This window comes from Colletotrichum truncatum (genome assembly GCF_014235925.2).
Source record: "Colletotrichum truncatum strain CMES1059 chromosome Unknown Contig_0004, whole genome shotgun sequence".
Taxonomy (NCBI): domain Eukaryota; kingdom Fungi; phylum Ascomycota; class Sordariomycetes; order Glomerellales; family Glomerellaceae; genus Colletotrichum; species Colletotrichum truncatum.
Window position 1 is genome coordinate 531,648 of NW_027222401.1, and position 26,867 is coordinate 558,514.

Here is a 26,867-nt window from a genome sequence, read left to right on the forward strand (position 1 = left end):
CGATGAGTCAGCTTTTGTTGAGACGCAAAAGAAGCTGTTCTTTTATAATTCCCTGGTATACTGGAAGATGCTCTTATCCTTCGTTACCGACCAAGAATTACCATCTGTGGTGACCGACGTCAGGCACGGGCGGCATCAACTAGGAACAAAACGGCTTGTATTCTCTAAGTGAGCGAGCGGAGCGAAGGACGCTTAAGAATACGGTCGCTGGAGCGAGGTCACGTGACCTCGCGGCCGAGACGCGGCAGAGTGGGTCCGGAGGCCCGGAGCCAGCACGACACACCCCCCCAGACGGCGCGTAGTCGTCTGGAAAACCGCGCCTCGAGGCCATATCGCTACTATCGCCTAGATACAAGATTATGAGGCTATTCAGAGCCTCTTGTGAATATATATATAACAAAAGAGAGGTGTTGTTGTATTCGCCTCGGTCTTTGTGCTCGAAGTGATGTGAATATGGCGAAATTCGCCCTTGCGCGCCGCCTGGCGCAATAATCGCACTTTCCTTTATTCAACCGTCGTACTTGCCTCTTATTATTGCCAGTTGAATTTTCTGAAAATCCTGCCTTCTGATTGGCCCACAACGTGGGTTGCCCATCAGTTATTATTTCCTCTGCCCGTTGACTCTTCTGCAGCGGTTCCGGCCGTGGCCGAAGCGGCTGGTCTCCGTGCTGCCATTGACAGCCTTGTTGGAGGACACTTGCCGGCGGCTGTTCTCCCCGCGTACAACGTCCTGATGGACACGTACGCGGCCTCCCTCCGAGGTCGTTAAAAGAGCCCGCCCTACGGGGCGTAAGTACGCTTGCTTTTGCTCCTTTGGGAGCGTATCATGCTTCCTGGCCAGGGGCCAAGTCAAAATTTAACTTTCGGCCTCCGGGCCAGCATTGCTCGCGCGCACCTGTTTCTCTTCGCTTCTTGTGACTTGTGCCCGAATGTCTTGTAGGTTTAGAAGTGCCCTGAAGTGTTCGAACTTCGCTCGGGAGAGTGCTTTTGTGAGACCGTCTGCTGGCATCTCGTCGGTAGGCATATATACCACGTCGAACGTCTTCTTGGCATACTCTTGGCGTAGCCACATGTTCTGTATATCAACGTGGCGAAGGCGCGTTGAGATGCGTTCCTTGTCGCCTACTACCAGGCGAATCGTTTGGCGATTGTCACAATGGATCTTCCATACGTCTCCGAGGTCTAGTTCAATATCCCGAAATAAGCGTTTGAGAGCGATGGTCTCCTTAGCAGTGTTTTCGAGGCTAAGGAGTTCCGCTTCTGTAGTAGAAGTGGTAACGGTATTCTGTCTCGCGGCTTTCCACTGAATGGGACCGCCGAACAGTGAGATGATGTACCCTTGAGATGAACGCCGCGTCTCTTCGTCGTCTGCGAACGAGGCGTCGCCCGCAATTAGGAGAACTTGGGCACCTGCACCCCCCGAGCTACCGAAGCAGAGCGAAAGGTAGCGAGTGTGATAAAGATATCTAATGACTTGGTTCGCGGCCTTCTGATGTTCGAGAGACGGGTTCGTTAGGAACCTCGAGAGTGTAGCGCAAGCGAAGGCGACGTCGGGGCGAATCATGATCGCAGTGTACAGAATTGAGCCGACCTTCTCTTGGTATTGCTTTACCTGGTCAGGGGTCGCTTCAGCGGTGTTCTTCTGGAGCGGGACGAATGGCAATGGTGTATGCGGCACGATCGAGTCGATAAGGTTGAATTTCTTCGCTACGCGTTCGATATATTGGTCGTGTGCGAGGTTAATTGTTCGCTTCTCACGGTCACGTATCACGCGAATGCCTAGATACCACTCGACAGGGCCTTGGTCCTTGAGTTCATACTCGGCTTTCACCCCGTTTATAACGTTTTGAGCAGCTTCGCGGTGGTCCCTATGGTATAAGACGAGGATATCGTCTACGTAGAAGAGTACCATCACTTTCTTGTCGTTTGAAGTGAAGAGACAGGGGTCTTCGCTTGCAGGCTTGAGTCCCAGGCGCCGCAGCGTTGATGAGAACTCCTTATACCAAAGGAGGGGAGCGTCTCGTAGCCCGTATAAGGCACGGCGGAGCTCGACGTACTTCCCGTTCTGTTTGAAGCCGTCTGGTAGGTAGCAGACGACAGGCGGGTCGTTCGGTCCTCTTGTTGCGTTTAGAAACGCATTGACTACGTCGAATTGGTCTACTTCAAGGTCGAATTCCGCCGCGAGCGCCATCGCTACTCTAAACGTCCTTGCTGCGAGGGTCGCTGCGTAGGTCTGTTCGAGAGGATGCTTCGCCTGGAGGTCGCCGCGGACGCAAATTCGTGCCTTGCAGCGGTCGAGGTAGCCGTCTTGATCAAGCTTGTAAGTGAACACCCACTTTAGAGGAATAGGTTTCGTAGACGCTTCGTGTTCGTCAATGATTTTCCAAGCGTCCATCTCCTCTAATTTACTTATCTCGGCTTGGGCCGCTTCGTAAAACAGGTTTCGGAGGTGGGTCGGCATTTTTTCAACACTTTTCCACGTTCGTGGGGGCTTTATAAGCTCATCTGTGTGTATTTTCACTCGCTGTGGAGTGACCGCTCTGGAGTGCTTCGCTTGGTGTATTGACGCGAAGACGAAGCAATGGAGCGTATAGTGGGCTTGGTTCGCTTCCTCCACAGCCTTCTGCTGATCAGGCATATAGGTATGGAAGAAAGTTTCCCAATTACGTTCCGTTTGTAGGAATGCGAAGTGTTGGGCGAAGCGAGGTGATCGTCTCGGTTTGCCCTGTTGTTGGCCGTAGTCCTTGCGGTTGTACACCCGCTTGGTCTTTATCTCGGGTTCGCGCCCGTTCCCATTATCCGAGTGTGGCCGCACCGGGTGAGTTGGGGAGTCACCCCCGAGATCATTACTCGAGTCGGCCTCCACGGCCGGTTCTCGTGGAGGTTCGTTGTTGGTCTTGACGTATATCACGTCTTCGACCGCCTCAGAGAGGGCTTCGTGCCCCGGGTCGGGAACGCCGGCGTCCATCGCTTCGGAGCTTTGTTGGCCGGTCGTTTGCCCGTCCGTCCCCTCCGGCGCTGCGGCCGGCTCAGGGGTCGGTTCCGGGGTGAGCAGGCCCTCTTCGCGTCGGCTGTTAACCGCGGAGCGTTTTACCGTTGTCTCTTCTGAGATTACGGTCGACGGCGCGAAGGCAGGTGGCAGGGGCTGCTCTTCAAGTGAAAATACGAGTTCGCTTGGTTTTGCGAGTCCGAGGAATTGGAGTCCTGGGTTCGCCGTAGCCGGAGGTTCCGAGATCTCCGTGGAGACTGTCTCGGCCACCTCCGCTTGTAAACTAGCTTTTGCATCGTCCTTCGAGTAGAACTTCGTCTCGTCAAAGGTAACGTTTCGCGTGATAATCACTTGATCAAGCGAGGGTATCCAGACTCTGTATAGGTTGTGAGCGTCCATAACGTAGCCCACCAGATATCCAATATGTCCTCGCGGTTCCACCTTGAAGTTACGTCTGTTCCTATCCGCTTCGCGGTCCTTTTTCAGGGGATAAGCCCTACACCCATACGCGTACGTCCAGCCCCAGTGGGGGCGAAGGTCGCGGGCGAGGCTCGCGCTGTATTGTGGTTGCCACCAGCGAAAATACTGTCGGAACCAGCTCTCTTCGACTTGAATTGGTGAGAGCCAAGCTCTTCGCTTCCGTGGTGACATATTGTACAGGTAGGCGGCTGCCATGACTGCTTCCACCCAGAGAGTAGTTGGCAGGCCCGCTGCGCTGAGCATCTTTATCGCTCGGGTTATTAATTCCTGGCCCGCTCGTTCGCCTCCGCCATTGGGTTCCTTGGTGTAGGGGGGTGTCTCTTCGATTTCAATCCCGTTATGCTGGGCCCAAAGTTGATACTCAGTCATTCCGTTTATCGCAATTACCGCGCGTTCTACGTCTTGTCTCAGCTTGCACAGGGTGACGCCTCGTTGGCGAGCGACCCATCGTTCGAAGTGCCTGAGAGCGTCGAAGACGAAGGTGTGCGATTTACTTACGCGCGGAAACGCGAAAAGACGACCGGTATATTCGTCTTTGATCACTAAGAGCCAGCGGTTCTTGTCAAAGCTTGTCGGGTAGTCGAAGAGATCCCATGAGACCCTATAGTACGGTCGAATTGCTTTCCGTTCAGAGGTTCGCCTCGAAATTAACTGTTTCGCGTGCGCTGTCGCGCAGTATTCGCATTCCAGACGCGTGGGTCCTTTTATCTTTACTCCTCTCACGTTTGACACCATTCGTTCTAGTGCGTCTGGTGCGAGGTGACCCGAACGAAGGTGCCATAACCAGGCGTCATCATACCTATCAGGTGGTTTACGAAGCGAGAGTCGAGCGGGATCCTGTACTGCAAGCACCAAATGGTTCACGATTCCTGCGTTACTCGAGGTAATTCGCTTCTGAGCAATATACTGGGAACCGGTCTTATATTCGAAGAAAGTAATGTTCATCTTCCTAACAAGATGCTTGACTACCACGCTGTTTTTGTACGTTCCCTGGCGAAGTGTGTTATCCAATCCGGAGTACCAGATGCCTGTCTTTCGGAGGAGTGCTTCCGAAACGATGTTAACGTGAAAGTTCTCTACGTATCCAACGTTATGGAGCGTAAGGTCTGCTGTGAGGTCTCCATCAGGGCCATTTAGTGCTTTTGGCAAGATCCACGTTCCCTTTGCTAGGATTGGGTACGAAGCAGTTCCTGAGTCGACTCTCTCGTCGCCGATGCACGTTTTAATAGAAGACGATTCAAGCAAGTCAAGGTTGTTAACAAGGTGCGTAGCTCCGCAGTTGTCGAGAACCGTGCTTCGTGACAGAACATGGGGTCCCGTCAGTAGGGTTGCAAATACGCTTGGTTGGTCGTAGTCCGAGTCGAAGTCGTCCGAAATTTCCCGGAGAAGTTCACGGCTGATCGTTACTGCGTGGATATTTCTCTTCAGTGTCACCTCTGACTCATTCTCCTCTTGCTGCGATTTCGCTTTAGAGCCGGTATTTCCTGACGACCTATTGCGAGGCGGCGCTGGGTTTCGGAAGCTGGGAGGTTCCGTCGCCCAGATCCAGCCTTTCCGAGCTAATTCGGCTCGGAGATCATAGTTCTCGGACTGATTGATACGCTTTCGAATCTCCTTGCACTCGTCCCTCGATAGTTTGTCCTGGGAAGGCTTGATTCGCCCGGTAAGGGCGTACTCCACGCGGGTGCACTCCAGGGGGTTTGCGTTGTGGGGTTTGTTGCAGGGGCACGCTTCGGATTTGCCTTTTCCTTTCGAACCGCTTTTTCCATCTGAGATTGCTTCGCTCGGGCGACCGGCAAGGGTAGCGTACACACCGCTTGTTTTACCCCGATTTTTGTCGTATAGGGTGTCCTCATACAGCAAGTCCTCCAGCATATCCCTGTATTCACTTACAGTAGGGATGCGGTCCCCCTTGCGCTCTATTTTGACAATTTCAGTGAGCTCGGAGGTCGCCCAGGAGGGGGCAAAACGGTGTCCCACCGCTCGAAGAAAAGTTTTCGAAGCGAGCGTTCCCTGGCTTTCCGGTATTCTGAATCGAAGCGCGCGGAGCAGTACTCGATGGAAGTCTCTTAGCCAGGTCTGGGGGTTTACGCTTGTGTTGGCCTTTTCCAGGAGGAGAAGGTACTCTTCGCGAACTGTAGTTTGACTGCTTGATTCGCTTGGAGCGTAGCGTTTCCGAAGGTACTGAATAAGAGCACGGAGTGAACGTTGGTTGTTCGCTAGGATCTCCGATCTCGCAGCGTAGAGGATGTCCTTGTCGACCGTTTCCTTAATCCAACGCTGAATAGAGTCGAAGTCCCGCTCCCGACGAGTTTTGAGGACGTCGCGGCCTGATTTTGAAGCGAGGTAGTTCGTATATCTTTCAAAGGTCCCGGGCGTGTTTTGCGTGAGAGTTGGTTGTGCTACAGGCTCCTGGAGTTCTTCCCCTGTATCGTCACTCGCTTCTGCCCTATGCTGGAGAATCGAATCGTAGGCTTTCCGCTTCCGATCATAGGTTCTACGCTGCTTTTCGTTCTGCTGCGTGATCCATGATTCGATCGAGAGTTCTTCATCGTCCTCTCTTGGGTCTGACGGAGACGTAGTGTCGTCTGGGTCTATGAGATCCCAGACGTCTGCTGCGTCGGCTTCGGCGTAGAGAGCGTCGTACCAAACGGGGAAGTCCCGGCGGCAGGTTAGCCTTGTCGTGCTCGTGAGAACAGATATCTGCGACGACATCTTCGTTGTAGAAGTTGCTGTTTGAAGCGAAATTTGTGAAGACCGTAAGGAGTTGATGGTGTTCCGCCACGAACCCTTCGTCTGGTTAACAGTAGAAAGGGGTGATGTGGTAAGCTGGGCTCATAACTGTGGTGACCGACGTCAGGCACGGGCGGCATCAACTAGGAACAAAACGGCTTGTATTCTCTAAGTGAGCGAGCGGAGCGAAGGACGCTTAAGAATACGGTCGCTGGAGCGAGGTCACGTGACCTCGCGGCCGAGACGCGGCAGAGTGGGTCCGGAGGCCCGGAGCCAGCACGACACCATCCTTAGGGTCTCCTCGAGCAATCTTACCACAGCCGTGCCGATATCCAACGCAGGACAACTTGCGAATACCCCACCCACAAACAGGCCTTGGAGTCGAGATACAGGAACTTGTAGCTCAGGTCGGTGCGCTTGTCAGAAGAGAGCGGAAACGTATTCGTGGCCGGAAGCGCTCATCGAGGCATGATATTGAGCAATCTTTAAACGCCATCCGAATAGCTGAAGAACTTCACTCCAAGCTTTGCAAGATTGAGCTGCCAAACAGGACTGCAATCGTTGACTCCGGCGACGATACAACTCCAGCAGATCATCTACTGAAAGCTGCTGAAGCCTACCGCTGCACTGGTTTGCTTCAACTCTACCAGAACTTCCCAGATTTACTCTTGCAAAACAAGGAGTTTATGGATACGGGTTGGATGGACGAGTCTCTCTGGCTAGAATATTCCAGCGTCGTCGACACCGCCCAGTCTGACAACCATGCATCATTGCTAGCTACTTGGTTGACAAGTCTTGCCTTGCATGTGCTCGACTTGGTGCAAGAGATACCCATGTCATCACGATCTCGATCAATCCAGCCATTGCTGCTGGTCAGCATTTGCAGTGAACTTTCATTAAATCGCACATTTACTTCTTTGCTAGAGCTAAGGACAAAGCTCGCAGAGAGCAGAATTTCTAGTCCAAGGATGGAGGAACCGCCCGCAATTACCGACGTCCTACATGCCAGACGGCTCATTCTATCGCGCTTGTCTTTTTTCGAGGGAGTTTTGGCAGCTAAGCCTATACGACAGATGTTAACCTTGGTGAAAGAGACATGGGCATGGATGGACAAGAACGAAGAAGACGTATACTGGATGGATATCATGATTGAAAGAGGTTACGAAACTTTAATGGGCTGATGCGCTAACTCGGATTATTGGAACATTAGTTCACTGATAATCTCTACTAAAGGGGAGACTAGCCTGCCGCCAAATCCATTGTGTGATGATGCTAAGCCAGAAGATTCCGTAGAAATAACACATCTTAACGTCTGCAGTATGGAGAGATAATACATTGAAAGGTTCGCAGTCATGGCAGTTTTTGGATCTGGATAAATCATCTAAAATGCAGAGAACTGTTTGCATCATTTAAATCCTTTACCACCACTCCTATATGAATGTCTAATGCTTGCTAGAGGGTTGATCTGTTTGAATAACTTGAACCTTGTGACGGGCTATATATATAGGGACCAGGTTGAGACAGATATAAACGACTTTACCTGAAAGACAATTTGTTCATAGAATTGAGCATCCAAATAGGTTCTAAGACTTATGGTGATGGTGTAGCAGGAATCACATCACTAAACTGGTCCACTTGCAGGGGCGACAGCGCCTACTGCCAGCATGAATAGCAAGGCTTCAACTGCGACTGACGCCCATCCGCCTCGCTTCTCGAATGCCAAATTGATCTGATCAACTAACAATTAGCCGATTTTGACCTTCGTAATGGAGCCCGCACATATGGGTGCGGGTTGAATATTTGCTGTTTGAACGACTAGGACCCTTGGGTTAGAGCCTGCCCATCTGAACGCAACCTAAGAAGGTCGGGTTTACCAGCTAAAATCTATTCAATTTTCTAGAAGAGCGAATAAAGCTATGAACTAAAATGAAGAAAGCGTTTCGTGACCATGAAAAAAAAAAAAAAAAAAAGAAGCAAGCAAATATATATACAAACTAGTTATCCCGTCCTAATCATAACCTAACCCTACTGTAACTTGCGCTAGTTGAACGTAGAAACTACAGTACTGGGTTTGAAGGAACAAGAAAAATACATTTATTTTAATCAAAAACATAAAGATTGCATTAATTGCCTTTGCATACGAAAAGGTGGAAGTAGGAACCAATACGATAAGATATAAACAACAGCAGGGGCGGTTTCTGACTTCTCGAGTTTCCGCAGTATTTGAGTAAGAAAATGACTGCCGCCTTGACAAATCACGTTCATAGAGGATGTGGAATGATTGGCCTTGATGGTATTGACTGGCTATCGGTGCTCATAGCCATCCCAGTAGGCATATAATGCCAGTCTCAAATGGCTGGGGCGGCTGCATCTCCTGATTGAATGCCTATGGGCGACCCTGCAGGAGTCACAGCCACACGCTAAGGCAAGGCTTCGTAGATAAAAATAGCGTGGTCTGCTCCAGGATCGAAAGGTCATCTCTGCATAGTTGCCTTGCGGCCCTGATTTTCCTTTTGTATTTCCTTTGATCTTAAATAAATTATCATCTAGAAAACATCTATCCCTTAAAACATTCAGCCTCAGTTACCGCTTATATTTCCTTCCATAGCCGGAGCTTGAAATTTCAAAGACCTATGTATCAGCATGTCAATCGCGCCACCTCCGACCAGCCTCCGCCTGAGATCGAAGAGCACCGGCATGCTGTCAGTCAACAGGACACAGACTACGATGAACCCGCCCAGCAATATAATAGGCCATATAATGTCGCAAAGAACAGGGCCCCCGTGAGGCCCAACACAAATCCTAGGCGATTGAGCTTCTTACTCATCCTCAGCATATTCGTCTCGTTGCTTTCCATCGCATGTGCTGTTTCCTTCGTCTCTTGGCTGTGGTGGACGTCCCATAAAGACGATCGCTGGCGTGCATGGGTGCTTATCCCGAACCGACTCCAGATCGGTATCACAGTCGCATCCGTTATCATACGTACCGCGGTCGGGACCCTTGCTGCTATAGCTACAGCTATGATCGCCTCCGTTGCTGTTGAGCGGCGCGGCGTAGACCTCCACGCTGTGGCCCAAGTTTCTATTGCACGATTTTCTAGCAGCGGGCCACTCACCCTAGGTCTCCTTGCGTTGAGGAGCTCGACACTAGCTGTGGTTGTCCGAGTTATAGTTGTGCTTCTCATCCTTTCAACTTTTGCTGTGCAGTTTACCTCGACACTACTGCTGTCTGATCTTGAACAGAGCCAGATTGCCTCATTCACACAGCCGATGGACAATGCGTACACATTCGCAGGTAAGCTTGGTAGCACTACTTTTCCCCGAGAAGATGTCTTCTTAGGCTACGACAATGGCTTATGGGGCCAACGGCCCCAAATCGCTGAAACTTTCGCGGAGTACTCAGCGGACTCGCTGGCGAGTGAAGGGCTCGATGACACAGGTCCAACTGTTCGAGCATTCCTCCCAATTGCGTCGCAGGAGACAAGGCAGTCAATCGTCGAGTATCAAGGCATGGCGTGGGCCACTGACTCACGTGTGGTGTGCATGAGGCCGGAACTCAAGAACGTCAGATTTTGCGCTCCTGAAGAGACAACCGGGACCCATATCTGCGGCTCCGTGCGGCTTGACGGCTCCGTGGCCGAAGCCGCAGGCCTGGAATGGCCGGAGAGAAGCGACTTCGCTAACTTCTCATGTCCCACACTCACATCCAGTCAATGGCCTCATTATACCTGGCAGATATGCCGGAGTACTTTCGAAGAATTTGACAGCTTTGCCAACATGGGTATCCAGTGGTCCCTCTACAATATCACTAAAAAGACCACCATGGAGCTTATCTGGAACCGAGGAATGATGGGAGTAGGGGGGCTTGTATCCAGTACTGCAATAAACGGAACCGTTTCAAGACCTGTTTCCACGAAAAACGGCCCATGGACGGAACAATCCTTCTATCTCAAGTATCAAAGTGAATATGAAGAGGAACAGGAGGAAAAGGAGGAAAAGTTCAGTTTCAACATGACAATGTGTGCTCGATTTTCAGGGTAAGTCTGCAGACGTTGTATTCATGATCTTTTAAAAACCTCGTCACGGACCACTAACGACTATATGTGCAGCCTAGCGGACTCGATCACACAGCTTAACATATCCGCTACCAGTTCGAGTAACCGAACCGAGCCAAATTACATTTCGAAGGTAGAGGACGGAGCATTTGACACCCGGGCGGTACGCAGGCAGCTCGGCGCCTTTAAAGATGCCTCATATATACCGCCTGAAGAACGTCAGATCCTGTCCATTAGCCGTCAAAGCCTGGAATCGAGCGTGGCGGAGGCGCGCGACGGTGCGGCGTGGCAGAAGTATACCTGGGGCGGCCTCATGTCCACGATGTTCAACGAATCGAGACAACCACGCCGCATCGCCCTCTGCCCGCACTGTTCATCGGTAGGGAAAAAAAGTACGGATACTGACGTTATCTATCCGCGGCTGTTTTTGGCTACCATGAACGAGACAGGCTCGCCAGCCCGTGCACTACAAGCGATATATTTCACGTATGCGCGTGTCCAATACTACAACTTGATTGCTGCATTCAAGCCCAATACCGCCGTTCCAGGAGCTACCACAGCGCAAATTGTCACATTCAAGTCAACGCCAGTCCCAAAGCACTTCAGGGGCTACTGGGGCGCCATGGGCATCCTGGCTATCTTCCTCGCAACCTTTACCGCTGCCGCTGCGCTCTTCCGGTCGACACGCTTTAGTTTGCCCGGCAACATTTGGCACGCGGTCGCTCAGGTTTCTGAAAGCGCTGAACTCTCCGGTGTGCTCCGCGAGGCGAGGTTAATAAATGACGATGAAGTTGAGCGGCTCATCAAGGAGGCCTCAACATTACCTTCGAACAGCCCCCACAGCGCAGATAGCTATGTCAAGGACATCCTGCGAAAGTTTCGGAAAAGAATTTCTGCCCTTGCGTCCTTATTCACTTCGCAGCCACTGAGGACGACGTCCCGCTTTGTAGTTCGGGAGGGTGTCTTTGTTCGCGCGTCGGGGGTGGAAGCTAGCATGGAAATGGAGGCGAGCGAGTCCCGGCAACGCTTGGTCAGGAAGAACTCGGGTCGTGAAAGCCTTAATCGAGGGCACGTTGATTAGCAAACTTTTTCGATTTGGGTCAGTGGAGCTGAGGACAGGGTACGAAGCTATTCTCCCAAAAGAGATATGAAATTCTTGATGATTTCTAGAGAGTTCGTAATATTAGACAGAAGAGGTTTCATCTACATAGTGTACTTTCAAGATCTAGAGTCCAAGAAGGTGATTCTATCCTGGAAAGCAAGCAGCGATATAAAATGAGCTGAATTTGAAGATGTAGACCATCTTCGTTTGGTACCTAACATCTATATCTTTCCCCACACATCATTTCTGTGACATTGGCGTCTAAAGGAGAGCTTGAAAAAACACCTGAAAAACAATTGCTGCCAATGTGCTTATGATCACAAGGAAAAGCCGTCTGAGAACAAGAGAAATCCATCCAAATCTTCTACTAAATCCATGATGAGTCCTTCCTATGGGGCGCCGACGAGTTATAATACTAGTTTTAGTGCGGGTTCAAAGAAACTATTCAAGCAGAAATCGAAGGACTCAGCGAAAGCGAGGTTGTATAGACTCGATGAGATAGGAGCGCCTAAGCGCCCAGATGTACCCACTGCTTTATCTCTTTTAACTCGAAGCAGCATAGCCAGCTGCTGTAGTGGGTCAAGCGAGGTAACGAATTGAATTATATGTATGCAATGGTGGTGTGATTTGAGGCGAGCCACGCCTGTATTACTACATCTGTTGACCAAGGGTCATTTTTGGCAGCACATACACTTGAGATTTGTGTACATGATAGACCCCTATTCTTCATATTTGAGGCTCAACAATTTTCTCCAGATGAGCCGGTTATTTTGTATACATCCGAACGGCCCATCGATGCAGACATTGAAACCTGTAGAAATGATGGTATGGTGGTGGTAGACTGCATCATTATTGTTGGATCATCGCGATGCAGGGGGGGAGCCCCTGCTCTATTATGCACGTCGAGATAGTTATCACCTGTGATGCAGTTGATGCCGTCTTAGTAGAAGTGAGGGGTATTTATCAGGTCATCCAAGCTGTTTTCCTCGAAACCGCATCAAGATCCTGTTCTCAGAAAGACACCAACAACGTTAGCTATCCCGATATAATGAGCAACATAATGAGCAACTACAAGAGGTATAACCCAGACTTTCTTTGGCATCGTAAGCAGGAAACTTCATCATCACTTCGCCATCAAATTAAGTTTGAGGGCAATCATGATGATGAACCTTCCATGGGATCTTTGAAGCACAAGAGCAGCCAGATTCCGTGCGACCCATGCCAAACTTCAGTTCGCAATTTTAAGGCCGCCGCTGTCATACCACTTTTATACTTATTTAAACTGCTCAGAAATACTGTCTGCTTCATACTTCTCAATCTAATGCTAGGTCGCAAGTTAATGGGAGCATCAATATGGTTGATTTATCACTTGTTTGGCCAGACTGCAGTAGGCCCCTCCTTCGGGACACTGACCGTCCTTGACAACCGCACAAAGCGACAGTACCAAGTCCAGATCAAGAACAATACCATTGAAGCTTCTCAACTCAGGAATATAACTGCTTCCCAAGGTGATGCCAATCTCGTCGATAGTTTACATTCTGGATTACGTATTCTTGACCCCGGCTATCTCAACACCGCATGTATCGAGTCCAGAATCACATTCGTTGACGGGAGCCGAGGGTATAAACAATATCGCGAACACTCCATTGAGTATCTCGTTGAAAAGCACGACTACGAAGAAGTAATATACCTTCTTATTTGGGGTCATCTCCCTACGGCACTACAAAAAAAAGACTTCCAGCGCGCTATTGCTGAACGCTGTATTCCTCCACAGCATGTCGTTCAAACAATCGCTTCTTTCCCCAGAGACTCTCTGACCAGCACAATTTTGGTTGCTGGAATAGCTGCTTACGCAAGTCATGACGAGGGTGCCGTTCTTGCAACCAAATCTAGACGCCCAGCTTTCTCAGGACAGCTTGAGAAGGTCGACAATGCCGTCATAAATTGCATATCAGCCCTTGCTACAGTTGTTGCACTCGTCTACTGTCACAAGCGCAACAAGGCATTCACACCTGCCAACTCCGAAGATTCCTTGATTGGCAATGCTGTACGAATGATGGGCTTCCACAGGGACGGCGAGGACACCGAACCAAACCCTGAGATTGTCAAGTGCTTCGAAAAGTTGTGGATACTCTACGCCGATCACGAAATGACCAACTCGACTGTTGCCTTCCTACACGCCGCATCTACCCTGACTGATCCGCTGTCGTGCTGCGTCTCTGGCATTGTCTCCGCCTACGGCCCGCTCCACGGTGGAGCAATCGATCTCGCATACAAAACTTTTGAAGATCTTCAGTCCCCTGACAATGTGCCAGCCTTGATTTCCGACGTCAAGAGCAAGAAACAACGCCTTTTCGGCTATGGTCATCGTATATACAAGGCGATTGACCCCCGTGTCAAACTGATTCGCGCCCTGATGGACCAGCACAAGGACAAAGTTGAATCAAATCCTCTGCTTTCAGTTGCGATGGAGATTGATCGCGTGGCAAACGCTGAAGAGTATTTCACTAGCCGTGCACTGAAGGCCAACGCCGACCTGTATGGCTGCTTCCTATACACGGCTCTCGGCTTCGAAACAGACATAATAGTCGCCATGGCTTGTTTGTCCCGCACTCCGGGTGTATTAGCTCACTGGCGGGAGATGATGTTAGAAAAGAGCCCTTTGCTCTGGCGGCCACAGCAAGTATTTACCGGCAAAAGGAGTACGGAACACGAACAAGTAAATGATTCTGACTGACAGACTTTGGGAAAGGTGAGCATGTGTTTTTCGGTTCAAGGGTTTGGGTATCAATTCCCCAAGAAGGAACCAAGTTCCTACAAATGTACCTAGGTATTGACAGTTCATTGTGCACCAGAAGACTATAAAACGCGTAACATGCCTCCACCTGGCCATAAATGAAATGGTATCGCATTTATCCATGTCGATGTATAGGCACGGAAATCACTATCTATTCATTTTGAGAAAGATGAGAAGAAAAGATAGTCATTATGTGCTTTGTTCATGTCAGATATCTTAGTCATCGGGTTCCGTTATATCCACACTTTGACTTTATGAACATCGATGAGGTTAGATTGAAATAACTCAGACGCTTCCATCTCTGCAAAAAGTAGTGGTGGAAAATCTATCCAAGCAGCAAGTCGTATAGGCCTCTCGGTTAGTCGGCTCACATTCGTAGCCGTCTGTTTTGTCAGAAGTGACCGCCCTAGTAACACAAGAGTCATGTACTTACTCCACTTCGCATCGCAGCAAGAGATAGAAGCATGGGTGCTACGGTCACATGAGCACAAAAGGGCCTCGGAGGCTCCGATTAAAGGTCTATAAGAAAAAAAAATGTCAGTTTGGTTTCTGTTTAAATGGCAATACGCGAAAACCTACAGAAGGAAAAGGAAGGCCTTGGACAAATGCATTTTTGCGATGGATGATGCTGCTTGCTTGAGATAGAGTGTTTGTTGCTGAAGACAACATGAGCTCCTGAATGACAACACTTGGCTTTTATACCCAGTTGTCTACCTTCCTGCGCTGGGCCTTGCTAACTCCTTATTCCCCAGTCTTGCCAAGGTGAGTGTATACCATCCCACAAGTTAAAGTTAAGGCTTGCGGAACCAGACCAGTTCGCAGTCCTTCTTCATTGGGAAGCAAGACCGGATGAATAGATTGACAGGTTCCACTTTGGGGCCGGAGCATGCAGCCCAAACAGCTGGGATCACCAAACTCGCCTAAACCTTCGGGGTTCTTCGTCCGATCTTATACGACGTCCGATTCAGAGTCCTTGCAACTTGCTTCTTGGAAGTCGGACTCGGAGAAACTCCCAATGGGTAAATACACATGACCAAAAAAGAAGGGGGTTGCGTGTGGCTGGGTCGTCAGTAATCACTGCGTCCATAGGACTGGAAACATCATGGTGCAGTGAGCCAATGCCTGGCACTGGCAGGTGTTAAGGCGAGTTCTGCTTCACTCTCTATATGTAGGTTTCACAGGGGTGAAACGGAATTCCGTTCGTCAATAACAAATAATAGTAAATTGGTTCTAATCGATGGTTCATGATAGTTGAAAGTGGTGTTGTTGACTAGAAGGTGGGGATATTCCCCCTTGGCCTGTCACGTAGGTCTAGGAGGCTTGGGCCTCTCAGCCTGGCGGGCGTGTGGCTAGAAGTGCCACACGACTCCGTATTCTAACTATCGCAACACTAGAAACTCTCTTTTTATAGTGTTGAAGCGGTTAGAATACGTTGTCCCTATATAGTTCCGTCTCCTCGTTAATTCGGCCTCCTATCCCTACTTTCTCCTATAGTTACGGTCTTGTTACCTATCCCTCTATACATATCGTTATCGTATTACTATTAACGAATCTCTCGAGGGCTCGATTTGGTTTGCTTTTCGTAAAGGCATTAGTAAGTGTTACGGTCAGCTATCCGACAGTAGGGTCTGCTAACAGAAGTTGGGGATTGACGCTAGTAAACAGTATTGTCGTGTCGTAAGTCTGGTTCGTAGGTCGTAGGCTGTGTCGTAGATCGGTAGTCAGAGGCTAAGGTGATCAATCTTAGGCTCAACAAGTATTCGCAGTGAAGGTAAGCTGAAAGTATCCTGAGGATGAATACAAAGTTGATTGCTGAAGAGCTATGGAAGTCTGACTATGAGTCGAGCTCAGGTCATACTATATACAAGTCCGAACAGTACCCTTTGTTTGTTTTACCGTTCCTGATCCTGACGGGGTCCGTTCCTCGTTCATACGGATCCCGTATGTGCCAAGGACGGACTCCGTATTCTTGGCGTACGGATCTAATCTCTTATCTTATCGTCACGTGACTTGCACCATAGTTCTTCCGTTCCCGAGTGAGTCCCTGTTGTTCCCGTGATCCTGCAGTACAAATGTCCTGTTCTAGCCGCCCGACGCCCAAGTGGGTCGTTCAGCTGTTATCCTTGTTTACGGGTCGTAACAGTAAGGTTGTCTTCGCCGTTAATCTAACGAATTTCTTATAGTTCTCGTCTTTCGTACGATTATCTTAACGCTATAATATCGATTATAAGTCGCTTTTCTTTAGTAGTACCTAGCTTTACAAAATACTCGTATAGCAAATAAGAATCGGTATAGACAACTATCTAAATCGTTAGTAGGTTAAAGTAGTTAGTAATTATCGCTAGGGTTATAGCGAGGGCGTAAGCTATATTAACGCTAGCAACTATCCCGTAGATCTCTAACGCTAATACGCTACGGGTAACTTATTTACTCTTCGTAGAGCTATAATAAACAAGGTTACTATAAATCGTAAATTCTCCGTTATTACTATTAGAGGAAGTATCGTTAGCTAGGATAATTAGAAACCCTAATTAAGAGGAAAGGTCGTAGTTATTAGCAAACGACCTGTTAACGAAAACAAATAGCTTAGCTATTATAAAGTTAAGTAAGATAAACGTTATTCCTCGGTTAGGCGATTCTATTTACTATCAAATCCGTTGATTTAATACTTTTATCGCTTCTAGCAAGGGGTCTTAGTATTAGGCAGTAGTAGATAAATCAAAACAGGCCTCGGGTTAGCAAATTAACGCGATATACGCCCTTCTAGCGCGTTGTTCGATATATTGCTATTTTAGGTTAGGTTTAGTAGTCTTAATATATCGTAACTTCTTAGCTTGTCCTTTTTGCCTTAAATTGATCGAATTGTCGGTTAACAACGCGACTATCCCTCTGTTAAATTAGAAGGGTTCGTTAATTATAAGGATATTCTTTGCTTTTGTTATAAAAGCCGCTTTTTCTAACTATTCGTCTTCTAATTATAAGAACGCCTTGTCTAACAAACCGAGGGTATTATCGGTTTATATACCAATATAGCTAAAGTATAGATTTTTGGTAGATAAGATTAATAGGCATAGATCATACGAAGAAGTAACTATCTAGAGATTCTCTCTATGATGCTTATGATACGTTGCCTACTAGTAGGTTCTAGCTTCTGCGATTCCGTACAGAGGCTTTACAACCTCTATAATAGTCCCTTTTAGGTACTAGTCTTGAATTTGCTTCGGTAGGTAGGTAAGAATAATACGATTAAGCCTTGTAGAGGATTAAACGTAGGCTTATATAATATCTCGAAGCTATAGTTATTTCCCTTCTTATAGGAGTAATAGGGTAATTCATAGAATTAGCCGTTAACTTGCCTGCTAAATCGTTAGCGATTAGGTTAATATAGCCTTCTTACTATCGTCAGCATAATCCTGTATTACAAGTCTCGATTTCTCGTAAGGTTTAGTTATTTTACCCTTAACTTCGTTAACAATACGAGATCGGAAGATTTATATATTCTAATACCTTCTCTTATTAAACTAGGTAAATTTAAATACTCTTCTAGCAATAAGGCTATTAATCTCTTATTTAGTTAACTATTTAAACGGTTCGCCTAGTATAGTAATAATACCTTTTCGTCGTAGTTTAATTGCTAATTCTTCGTCTACTTACTCCTTAATCGATAGGAATATTTATTAATAATCTAGGTTATTATTAAATTCCTTTGTAAAGTAGGCGATTAGTAGTAGTCTCTTCCGGGGTCTGCCCGGGCGTCTTCTCGATAGCTCCGGTGCTTCTTGCGGTTCGTCCGGTTTACTGCCTCTACTAGCGACGATAATTTCGTCGCATACTACTTCCTACTATAGTATCTTAGCTTCAGGTTCTTCTTCTTCTAGCATAGCGATAGAATTAGGTAGTTAATTAGGATCTTTATAATATAGTTTAACTATAGTAGACCGGAAGGTCTTTAGACTACGTAGCGTATCGATAATATAAGTTTCGCTGTTTATAGCTACTAAAGTAAATAGTCTAGTCTAGCCTTTCTTTTCGTACTATACTTATACTTATAACGTACATGATAAGCGAGTGAGACAGACAAGCGAGTGAGACAGTAAACCGCGACCGTCGCACCTTGACGCGACCGGCACCTTTTCCTCTACAATAAATCATGGAATCAGCTAGTATTGAAAGAAGGTTACAAATTGCCCTTCAAGCAATGAGAAATGACCCAAAACTTAGTGCTCGGGCCGCAGGTGCACTCTATACAGTCAGTCACGCAACATTAAGCCGGCGACTAAAGGGAATAGTCTCACGACGCGACAGCATGCCTAATTCACGGAATTTATCAGATTTAGAAGAGAAGACAATAGTTGAGTATATTCTCGACCTAGATGCGCGATCATTTCCTCCCCGGCTGAGTGGTGTGGAAGAAATGGCCAATCGACTTCTCGCAGAGCGCGACGCGCCTCCAGTTGGGAAGCGCTGGGCTTCTAATTTCGTCAAGCGACAACCACAGCTTAGGACGCGTTTCTTTCGCAAGTATGACTATAAGAGAGCTCAATGCGAAGATCCAGAGGTGATTCGTGGCTGGTTTTCGCTTGTGAAGAATACAATTGCGAAGTATGGTATTGCTGATGCTGATATCTACAACTTTGATGAGACCGGCTTTATGATGGGCGTTATTGCTTCTGGAATGGTTGTTACAAGTGCTGAAAGGCGTTCAAATACGAAGATGACACAGCCTGGCAATAGGGAATGGGTTACAGTTATCCAGGCTATTAATTCCCAAGGGGAGAGCATCCCGCCATACATCATCGTTGCAGGCCAGTATCACCTCTCAAGCTGGTATACAGAAACCTCTCTTCCGGGCGATTGGGCTATTGCAACGTCTGAAAATGGATGGACAACAAACGAGAGAGGTATTGACTGGATCAGACACTTCGACATTTATACAAAACCACGTACGTCTGGGAAATATCGCCTCCTCGTTGTTGATGGTCATGAAAGTCACCACTCCGCAGCCTTCGAGCTCTTTTGTCAAGAAAACAACATTATTACACTGTGCATGCCGGCTCACTCGTCTCATCTACTTCAACCCTTAGATGTTGGTTGTTTTCAGCCGTTAAAGAATGCCTACGGTCGGCAAATTGAGAATAAGATGCGGCGAGGCACAACCCATATCTCGAAGGAAGATTTCTTTGCAGCATTTCACGAAGCTTTTAAGCAGTCTTTTACGAGGAAAAATATCCAGGGAGGTTTCCGAGGAGCTGGACTTGTCCCTTTGAATGCAGAAAGTGTTCTCTCAAAGCTGGATGTAAAGTTCCGAACGCCAACGCCTGAGGAGGGGGTCCCTCAGACACCAGACCCTTGGATCTCTAGGACGCCGAGCAACCCAAGCGAAGCAAGATCACAGTCTACTTTTATTAAGAGTCGAATCTCACGCCACCGAAGCAGCTCTCCAGCATCAATTTATAGTGCTGTGAGTAAGCTAGCCAGAGGGACAGAAGGACTAGGGCATCGGGTAGCATTACTAGAGTCAGAGGTTCAAATCCTTCGAGAGGAGAATGCAATATTAAGTCGGCGTCGAAGGGCTAAGAAAACACGTCTACAGAAAGGAGGAAGTCTTACTATATCTACTGGAGAGGATATACAGTCGCAAAGAGAGGCAGACACGCAACTACAAGAGGAAACGCGACGGAGTAGTGGTCGCAAAGTGAGGTCTGAGACGACTCATCGTCGGTGTGGCGTATGCGGGAATACAGGCCACAACGCGAGAACATGTCAATTTATTGAGGAAACATCCGAAGAACAGGAATCCGAGTAGTATTAATCAATCTAAGATTTCTTGTTATAGATTTCGATATTATTGTCGCGAAGGTCTGGTTTACTGTCTCACTCGCTTGTCTGTCTCACTCGCTTATCATGTACGTTACCGGCATTCCGCGTCAGTTTCTTTTTGGGAAGGGCACTTTCCGCGAAGCGAGCGTCGCACAACGCATGTCATGGATTGCCAACAGGAGTACGACGAGGAAAGAGGATATCGTTTATTGCCTTTTTGGTATTTTCGACGTGCAGATGGACCTTAGATATTCAGAGGGACGCAAGAAGGCATTCCTTCGACTCCAGGAGGAAATCATGAAGACAAGCTACGACGATTCAATTCTCGCATGGGACCTCGATACCAGCCAGGCCGATAACGACTCGAAAACAACCACGGGTAACCTATGTGGACCTATCTTAGCAACTGATCCTCGGGCTTTTGCAAACAGCAGGCCGATTGTATCCTGGGTTGGCCAATCCACGATCCATCTCGAAAAGTTGACGGGGGGGTTCATTTGGGTTCAACTGTCTTTACATACAACTCAATCGGGACAGACTTATGGACTGCTGAAGTCTAGTTCCCACTTGCCTGATGGTCTTGTAGTAGGGATTCCGCTTCGCCGGGTTACACACGGAGCAAACTCGGATGAATACATGAGACCAGAGGGAAGCAAGGCAATCCTTCTACCACGACCTCTCAATGCGGAACCCCCGAGAAAGGTGAAGATATGCTCACCATTCACCCCGAGGGATGCCCAGACCAGAAACCAGCGATACGGCTTCAAGATTTCACCTGCGCAATCTCTCGGCGACAAGCTAGAGTTAGTTGAAGTCTATCCGCCAGACCGCTGGTTGCAAGACAAATCACTCATTATTACCTGCGTCGATTTCCAGCGGGACAGTACACTCCAAGTTTGGACAAGATTTCGTCATACTGAAACAGAGTCCCGTCATGTGGTGGTATTATTGGAGTTAGAGGTGAAGGATGCACTTCCTCTTGCTCGGTGCCATGTCATGACTGCAGCTAGGGAGGCAAGTTTGCAGACACTGGCAAATAGAGTAAACAGCATGTCGGCGAGTACCTTTGGCAAAACCCGCGCTAGTGTCGACTCGTTTCATCTAGAGGTCAACGTAAACTCCGCGAGCTTGGAAACGTATCAGTTTTATAGGGTTGAGATTACACCACTAGATCTTCCAGCAGAAGGCACCGTTGATGTGACGGCCGAGCTAGATCTGCTTGACTATAGTCAGCGTCTACAAGATTTTTTCGAGGAAAGCCGAAATATCGGCCCTCGGATCGACCAAATAGCTGGCCATATCGGGGAGAAGAAAGCTCACGTTGATCAAAGAAGTGCCTACCGCGACAAACTACTCCACCAATTGGACCAATTGCAGAGAGAAAAGGACCTCCTGGACGAAGAACTGGGCCGGAGCAATAGGGAGCTTCGTGACCTGGCTGATGAAGATAAGAGGCTCAGGGCGCGTGACGAAGAGATCCTCAACCAACTGTCATCACCTCGACAATTGCTGGAATATTTCGACGACGGGAGAAATTTTCAATGGCATAAACTGATATTTAGTCGCCTCTCTGACATACTACCAACCACGGATCCCTACGTCTTGAAGATGCCAGACATATTAGAACGGACGTACATGCAAGCCGTTTTGACGGGAAATACGGCCGCCATCAAATACCTGCACAGCCTTTTGAGCCACGCCAACTTTGAGGACGGGGCCTGCCGTGGCATATTGCAAACAGCAGTTGCGGGGGGAAGCATGGCTGCGATCGCATGGCTTCTCAAAGCAGGCTTCGCGATCGATTTCGTGGACAAGCGCGGCATGACCGCCTTGGCTCAGGCAAGTGCTCAAGGGAATATTGCAGCTGTTCAATTCTTGCTTGAGCAGCATGCACAGGTCCAACCGCAAGTTCCGAATGTCGCTCCTCCGATACTATTTGCTGCTGCGGCAAACCAAGTCTCTGTCCTTCAGCTATTACTGGAGAAAGGAGCAAATACCGGAGTCACAAACAGCATCGGCGGCTCTGCTCTGGCCATAGCGGTCCGACAAGGCTTTATGGAAGTGGCTAAACTGCTCATCGGCTATGGTGCCGCTATCGATTTGGGAACCCCTGACGGCTGGTCACCACTCCTCATAGCAGTGCAAATAGGCAATACCGAAATGGTTCGCCTACTTCTCAGTCATGACGCGAGCGTCCATAGCAAGGCTTTTGAACGGTACGCCGTTCGAGGAACGCAGTTTCACGCAGACCCTCGCGTACCAGGCATAGATGAAGCCACTTTGCACAATTGGCTCCCGGCGGCAGGTGGTTGGACGCCGCTGAACCTTGCAGCACAAATTGGAAGACTGGACATCATCCAGCTTTTGCTCGAGCGTAAACCCGACCTCGAGGCGAAGAACATTCACGGTCGAACGGCATTACTGGCTGCAGCCAGGAACGGCCATTATCAGGTTGCTCAGCTGTTGTTGGACAATGGGTCCAACATCGAAGCACGCGACAACTATGAAGACACTGCTCTGTTACTAGCAATCCGGGAAGGGTACGATGAAGTGACCCAACTGTTGCTTGATAAGGGTGCTACGATTCACGTGGTATCCCGCAAAAGGCGAACACCGCTCCATGTGGCTACAATAAACGGGCGCGCAAATGCTGTGAGGGTTCTGCTTGAGAAGGGAGCCGGATGGGATCTGCCTGATGCTGAAGGCAAAACTCCATTGCAATATGCGTGGCATCTGATGCAAACCCCTCCCGGGCAGACGGCAGGACTACAACAAATGCCGGAAATCTACCAACGTCTGTCGAATGCTGCTGCTATGTACAGCGCCACTTTGCAGAAACCAGTGCAGGTTCAGATACGGAACCAAAATCTGAGACCAGATATGCTAATAAGACCAGCCGGACAGTAGGCGGCGACCATCCCGCCTGATATATATATATATATATACACACGGTTCGTGTTCAACAAGGGATGCCCGACGTTCCTCGACGTAGATAACATGTATAGTTTTGAAGGAGGAATGGGGGAATACATAATTTTGATTTCATTTATATATAGTATATATCTATGTTTAGTAGGCGCAAAGGGAGACTCGAATTCTATTTTTCTTTCTTTCTTTTGTATTCTTTTTACACTATTACTAAGGTAACGTAGCTATCGTTCAAAGTGACAATATCGCCTCCAAATGAGGGTCAGTGGAGCCACAAGTACCAAAAGCTAAGGGGTTACACCGCCAATCAATAGGCTCTAATTTACAACCGAGTGGGGGCCACCTTCTCAAAGCTAAGGCGGGTACCTTGTCTAAATTTCTTTGCGACAGCTCCAAAAAATCACCTGCGTTTCCTGTCCTTCAACACCACAGTCGCCACCGCAATCGACAATCATGTTATCCGCAGGTGGTCTCAGGAGCGCCTGTCCTAGCTGTCGAGCTCGACTCTTGAGCTTGTCAGGTCAGCATCTCACCGGCGCATCTCTTGCGGGACGACCGACCCCTTCGAGCTACTCACGGCAAAGCATCCTAGCTGCACCGCGATCAGTGCTACGACCTACCAATCGAAGAAATCTTACGACAACCTCACGCCAACTTCTGGACTCCGAATCGAATGGCAAGGGGCTTGGCGACTTGGCACGTACTGCCGATATCGAAACAGTTGTTCGCGAGGCAAAACAGAGATTTCGCGACACCTTGCCCAAGGGCTATCTCACGGAGGAAGAGTACAGGCTATACGAGCGATGGTACGGGCCGCCGCTAAGGGAAACATCACCGGAAGATGTTGGAATAGAGTATCTGAACGAGGTGGTGTCTGAGGCCAGCGTGCGACGTGATGGTTCTTCAGAGCCGGCCCTCCTTCGACAGGTTGAGGGTGGCGCATACGAAGAGGTGTCGTACCCTCGGAAAGGAGCAGCATCACAAACACCGAACAAGATTCTCGGCGACATCATCGAAGATAACATCACATCGGATATTTCAACCGAAGTCGAGCCCCCCGAGGAGATCAAGCCCGAGGAGCGGGAAAACTACATCAACATTGTGGCGAGAAACAAGAGGGAGTACGATGCGCTCATGAAACTGCAGAAGGATTTCGAGGCAAATGCCCGTGCTTCTCAGGACATGGAGAGAGCACAGGCGGAAGAGGAGGCGGAGGATATGAGGGACGAGGAGCGGGAGTTTGATGAGGACGAGGAGGACTTTGAAGAGGGAGAGGATGGGATCCAGGACCAGGGGCTTTCCAAACGTTCGGGTCGCATGCATCCCCTTTCGAGAGAAGGTCACTTCTCGACAAACCCGAGCACGGTCAGCTTGCCATATGTTGGATATATCGCACCTGTTACGACAATGCTCGGCAGGACGGACATCAAGCATGTACAGGAGGCTGCGGAGAAGGCATTCGGTGGCCCTGGCCTGCCCTATTCCCCTGCAACGCCTGCTTCCAAGATGAACCTACCTCAGCAGCCTGTCGGCATGGCGGTCTGGCAAGCCAAGATGTCAGACATCGACGCCGATGCGTTTGTGTCGACGTTCTTGCCACCCGCCTACGGATCAGCCATGGCCAGTCTGGTGGAGGTCCGCAAGCGTCTGGGTACGGACTGGATGCGCAAGCTTTTCGAACGGGGCGACGGCGAGGGGCCCCGTGTTCTGGATGTAGGCGGCGGCGGAGCTGGTCTTTTGGCGTGGCAAGATGTTGTCCGCGCCGAGTGGGACGCCATGAAGGCCCGCGGCGAGGTTTCCGGACGTAACCCACCCGGAAAGCAGAGCGTCGTCATTGGTGCTGAAAAGCTGAGACTACGCGTTTCCAAGTTCCTGCAAAACACGAGCTTCCTACCTCGGCTGCCGGATTACCTGCACTCCGTAGAGAACCAGCACTTGCACGTTGATGCCAACGAGACGCCGCAGCCCAGGAAGATGTACGACATTATCATCGCGTCGCATCTGCTGCTGCCCGTTAAGGAAGGCCACAGACGCAAGGCCATTCTAAACAACATCTGGTCCCTCCTCAACCCCGACGGTGGTGTTCTTATCATTTTGGAAAAGGGCCAACCTCGCGGCTTCGAAGCCGTCGCCGACATACGCGACCGCTTGCTCGACGAATTCTTCATTCCTCCTGGAGGCGAGGAAATGAAGATTGACGACGAGGACCACAAGCCAACCTTTGAAAGAGTCAAGGAGCCGGGCATGATTATCGCGCCCTGCACTAATCACCGAAAATGCCCAATGTACCTCACGCCAGGCAAGAGTAAGGGACGAAAGGACTATTGCCATTTCACCCAACGCTTCGTCCGTCCCCCATTCCTCCAAAGGATCATGGGCGCAACGCACCGAAACCACGACGATGTGCAATTTAGCTACGTCGCCGTCCAGCGCGGCGTTCCGGCCAAGGAGGGTCCTCTCGCGGGAGACCAAGCCACCAAGCGCGCATTCGAGGGCTACGAGAATTCCGAGACGGCACCCGACATGCTCTCCCTGCCCCGCCAGATCCTCCCGCCCATCAAACGCCGCGGACACGTCACCCTCGACGTGTGCACGCCCTCTGCGCACATTGAGCGGTGGACGGTGCCCAAGAGCTTCAGCAGACAGGCGTACCACGACGCGCGGAAGGCGAAATGGGGAGACCTGTGGGCTCTCGGGGCCAAGACACGCATGCGCCGCAGTGTGCGACTGGGCAAGGCCGAGATTGAAGACGACGGTGGCGTGAGAGCTCAGCGGGCGAAGGCGGCGAGCAGCAAGAAGGAGAAGGTGGTCGAGGTTGGCATCAACGAGCGCGGTGTCATTGGTAACCCCGACACCCTCGCCAAGGGACAGCAGGCCAGACGGAAGGGCACGAGGCAGAGCACTCTCCAGGAGTTGAAGAAGCAGATGCAGCAAGAGGAGTAGATGGGGATTGTAACTGTTTAAAGATGTAACAACAGCAGCATGTATAACATTGAGTGGGGGGTAAACGCAAGAGCATTTGGGGTGGGGGGGGACTAAAAAAACATATTGTAACAACATCACAAAAGTATGACTATTAGAAGGATAGGGTCGGGAATGGCGGGGCAAGTTACGATATGCCTACAAAAGAGCCGCCACTTAGCATGTTTCAATACCACAACTCAACCGAATTTTGACAGTCCAAAAATTACATATCTTGATATCAGTGACCAAAGACAAAAAAACGGCACGGGAGCTTATCTTGGATTGACGGGCGCCGGACCAATGCTAGGGCGCGGGTATGAATTGAGTCTTATGCATGATAGCCTCACATTAGCACTCAACTAACCAACCCCGCCGCCCTAAATTGCCCCTCTTACCCCTCCATCAGCGGGCGTGGTGGACTGATTGACTGACTGACTGAGTGTGCTATAGCGGAGATGCACGTCCCTCCTACAGCGACGATGGATCTCCGGTGACGGCTCCGCGGGAGTCGGGGGGCGAATGCCGCTGATTGGTCACGATAGGAGATGCCGATAAAGGCCGATAAGGGGGGGACCCGAGGGATAACCTCCAGGGGGACCGGCTGTCGGGATGGTGTCATCGCTGGCGAATGAAAAATTAGCTGACCTATTTTGCCTGCCGCATGATTGGACCCGCGCCGTCTTCGGGGTCTGTTCTTTGGTAGGCGGGCGAAGCAGAAAAGGGTAAAAAAAAAAAGGGTTTAGTTAGTGATGGACTGGCGATTGTTATTAACATGGGAGATGTGGCCAAGGCATGTGGTTTGATTTTTTTTTTTCCTTCACTCTTCTTATTGTGACGCATTCATGGACACGGGCCTTGAATCTTAACCTTGTTCTTATCTTTTTCTTTACTAATAATCACTGGTTCACATCTTCTTATGATTCAAGCCATCTTTACTCCTACTACACACAACACTCACCAGATAGTAGGGGACAGGGGTTTATAAGACAAGACTCATAAG

General features: G+C 49.3%; 7 protein-coding genes across 7 annotated transcripts; 5 read left to right on the top strand and 2 right to left on the bottom strand.

Moving 5' to 3' along the window:
* Positions 1 to 4,859: 4,859 nt before the first annotated feature.
* Positions 4,860 to 6,184, bottom strand: CTRU02_206929 (reverse transcriptase domain protein; the record flags this gene model as incomplete). The annotated part of the gene is made up of 2 exons (XM_070204801.1): positions 4,860 to 4,875; positions 4,962 to 6,184. The coding sequence occupies 2 exons, from the start codon at positions 6,182 to 6,184 to the stop codon at positions 4,860 to 4,862; spliced, it is 1,239 nt and encodes a 412-aa protein (XP_070061334.1).
* Positions 6,185 to 8,835: 2,651 nt separating this feature from the next.
* CTRU02_206930 (uncharacterized protein) lies at positions 8,836 to 11,337 on the top strand (the record flags this gene model as incomplete). The annotated part of the gene is made up of 2 exons (XM_036729454.1): positions 8,836 to 10,238; positions 10,311 to 11,337. The coding sequence occupies 2 exons, from the start codon at positions 8,836 to 8,838 to the stop codon at positions 11,335 to 11,337; spliced, it is 2,430 nt and encodes an 809-aa protein (XP_036578961.1).
* A 1,069-nt stretch (positions 11,338 to 12,406) lies between these two features.
* Positions 12,407 to 14,095, top strand: CTRU02_206931 (citrate synthase; the record flags this gene model as incomplete). Its single annotated transcript, XM_036729453.1, has 1 exon — positions 12,407 to 14,095. The coding sequence occupies one exon, from the start codon at positions 12,407 to 12,409 to the stop codon at positions 14,093 to 14,095; it is 1,689 nt and encodes a 562-aa protein (XP_036578960.1).
* Positions 14,096 to 14,440: 345 nt separating this feature from the next.
* On the bottom strand, positions 14,441 to 14,766 carry CTRU02_206932 (uncharacterized protein; the record flags this gene model as incomplete). Its single annotated transcript, XM_036729452.1, has 3 exons — positions 14,441 to 14,538; positions 14,589 to 14,674; positions 14,735 to 14,766. The coding sequence occupies 3 exons, from the start codon at positions 14,764 to 14,766 to the stop codon at positions 14,441 to 14,443; spliced, it is 216 nt and encodes a 71-aa protein (XP_036578959.1).
* A 3,539-nt stretch (positions 14,767 to 18,305) lies between these two features.
* CTRU02_206933 (transposase) lies at positions 18,306 to 19,961 on the top strand (the record flags this gene model as incomplete). Its single annotated transcript, XM_070204802.1, has 1 exon — positions 18,306 to 19,961. The coding sequence occupies one exon, from the start codon at positions 18,306 to 18,308 to the stop codon at positions 19,959 to 19,961; it is 1,656 nt and encodes a 551-aa protein (XP_070061335.1).
* A 98-nt stretch (positions 19,962 to 20,059) lies between these two features.
* On the top strand, positions 20,060 to 22,882 carry CTRU02_206934 (37s ribosomal protein rsm22; the record flags this gene model as incomplete). Its single annotated transcript, XM_070204803.1, has 1 exon — positions 20,060 to 22,882. One exon carries the CDS (start codon positions 20,060 to 20,062, stop codon positions 22,880 to 22,882), a length of 2,823 nt encoding a protein of 940 aa, XP_070061336.1.
* Positions 22,883 to 23,356: 474 nt separating this feature from the next.
* On the top strand, positions 23,357 to 25,846 carry CTRU02_206935 (37s ribosomal protein rsm22; the record flags this gene model as incomplete). The annotated part of the gene is made up of 1 exon (XM_036729450.1): positions 23,357 to 25,846. The coding sequence occupies one exon, from the start codon at positions 23,357 to 23,359 to the stop codon at positions 25,844 to 25,846; it is 2,490 nt and encodes an 829-aa protein (XP_036578957.1).
* Positions 25,847 to 26,867: the final 1,021 nt, after the last annotated feature.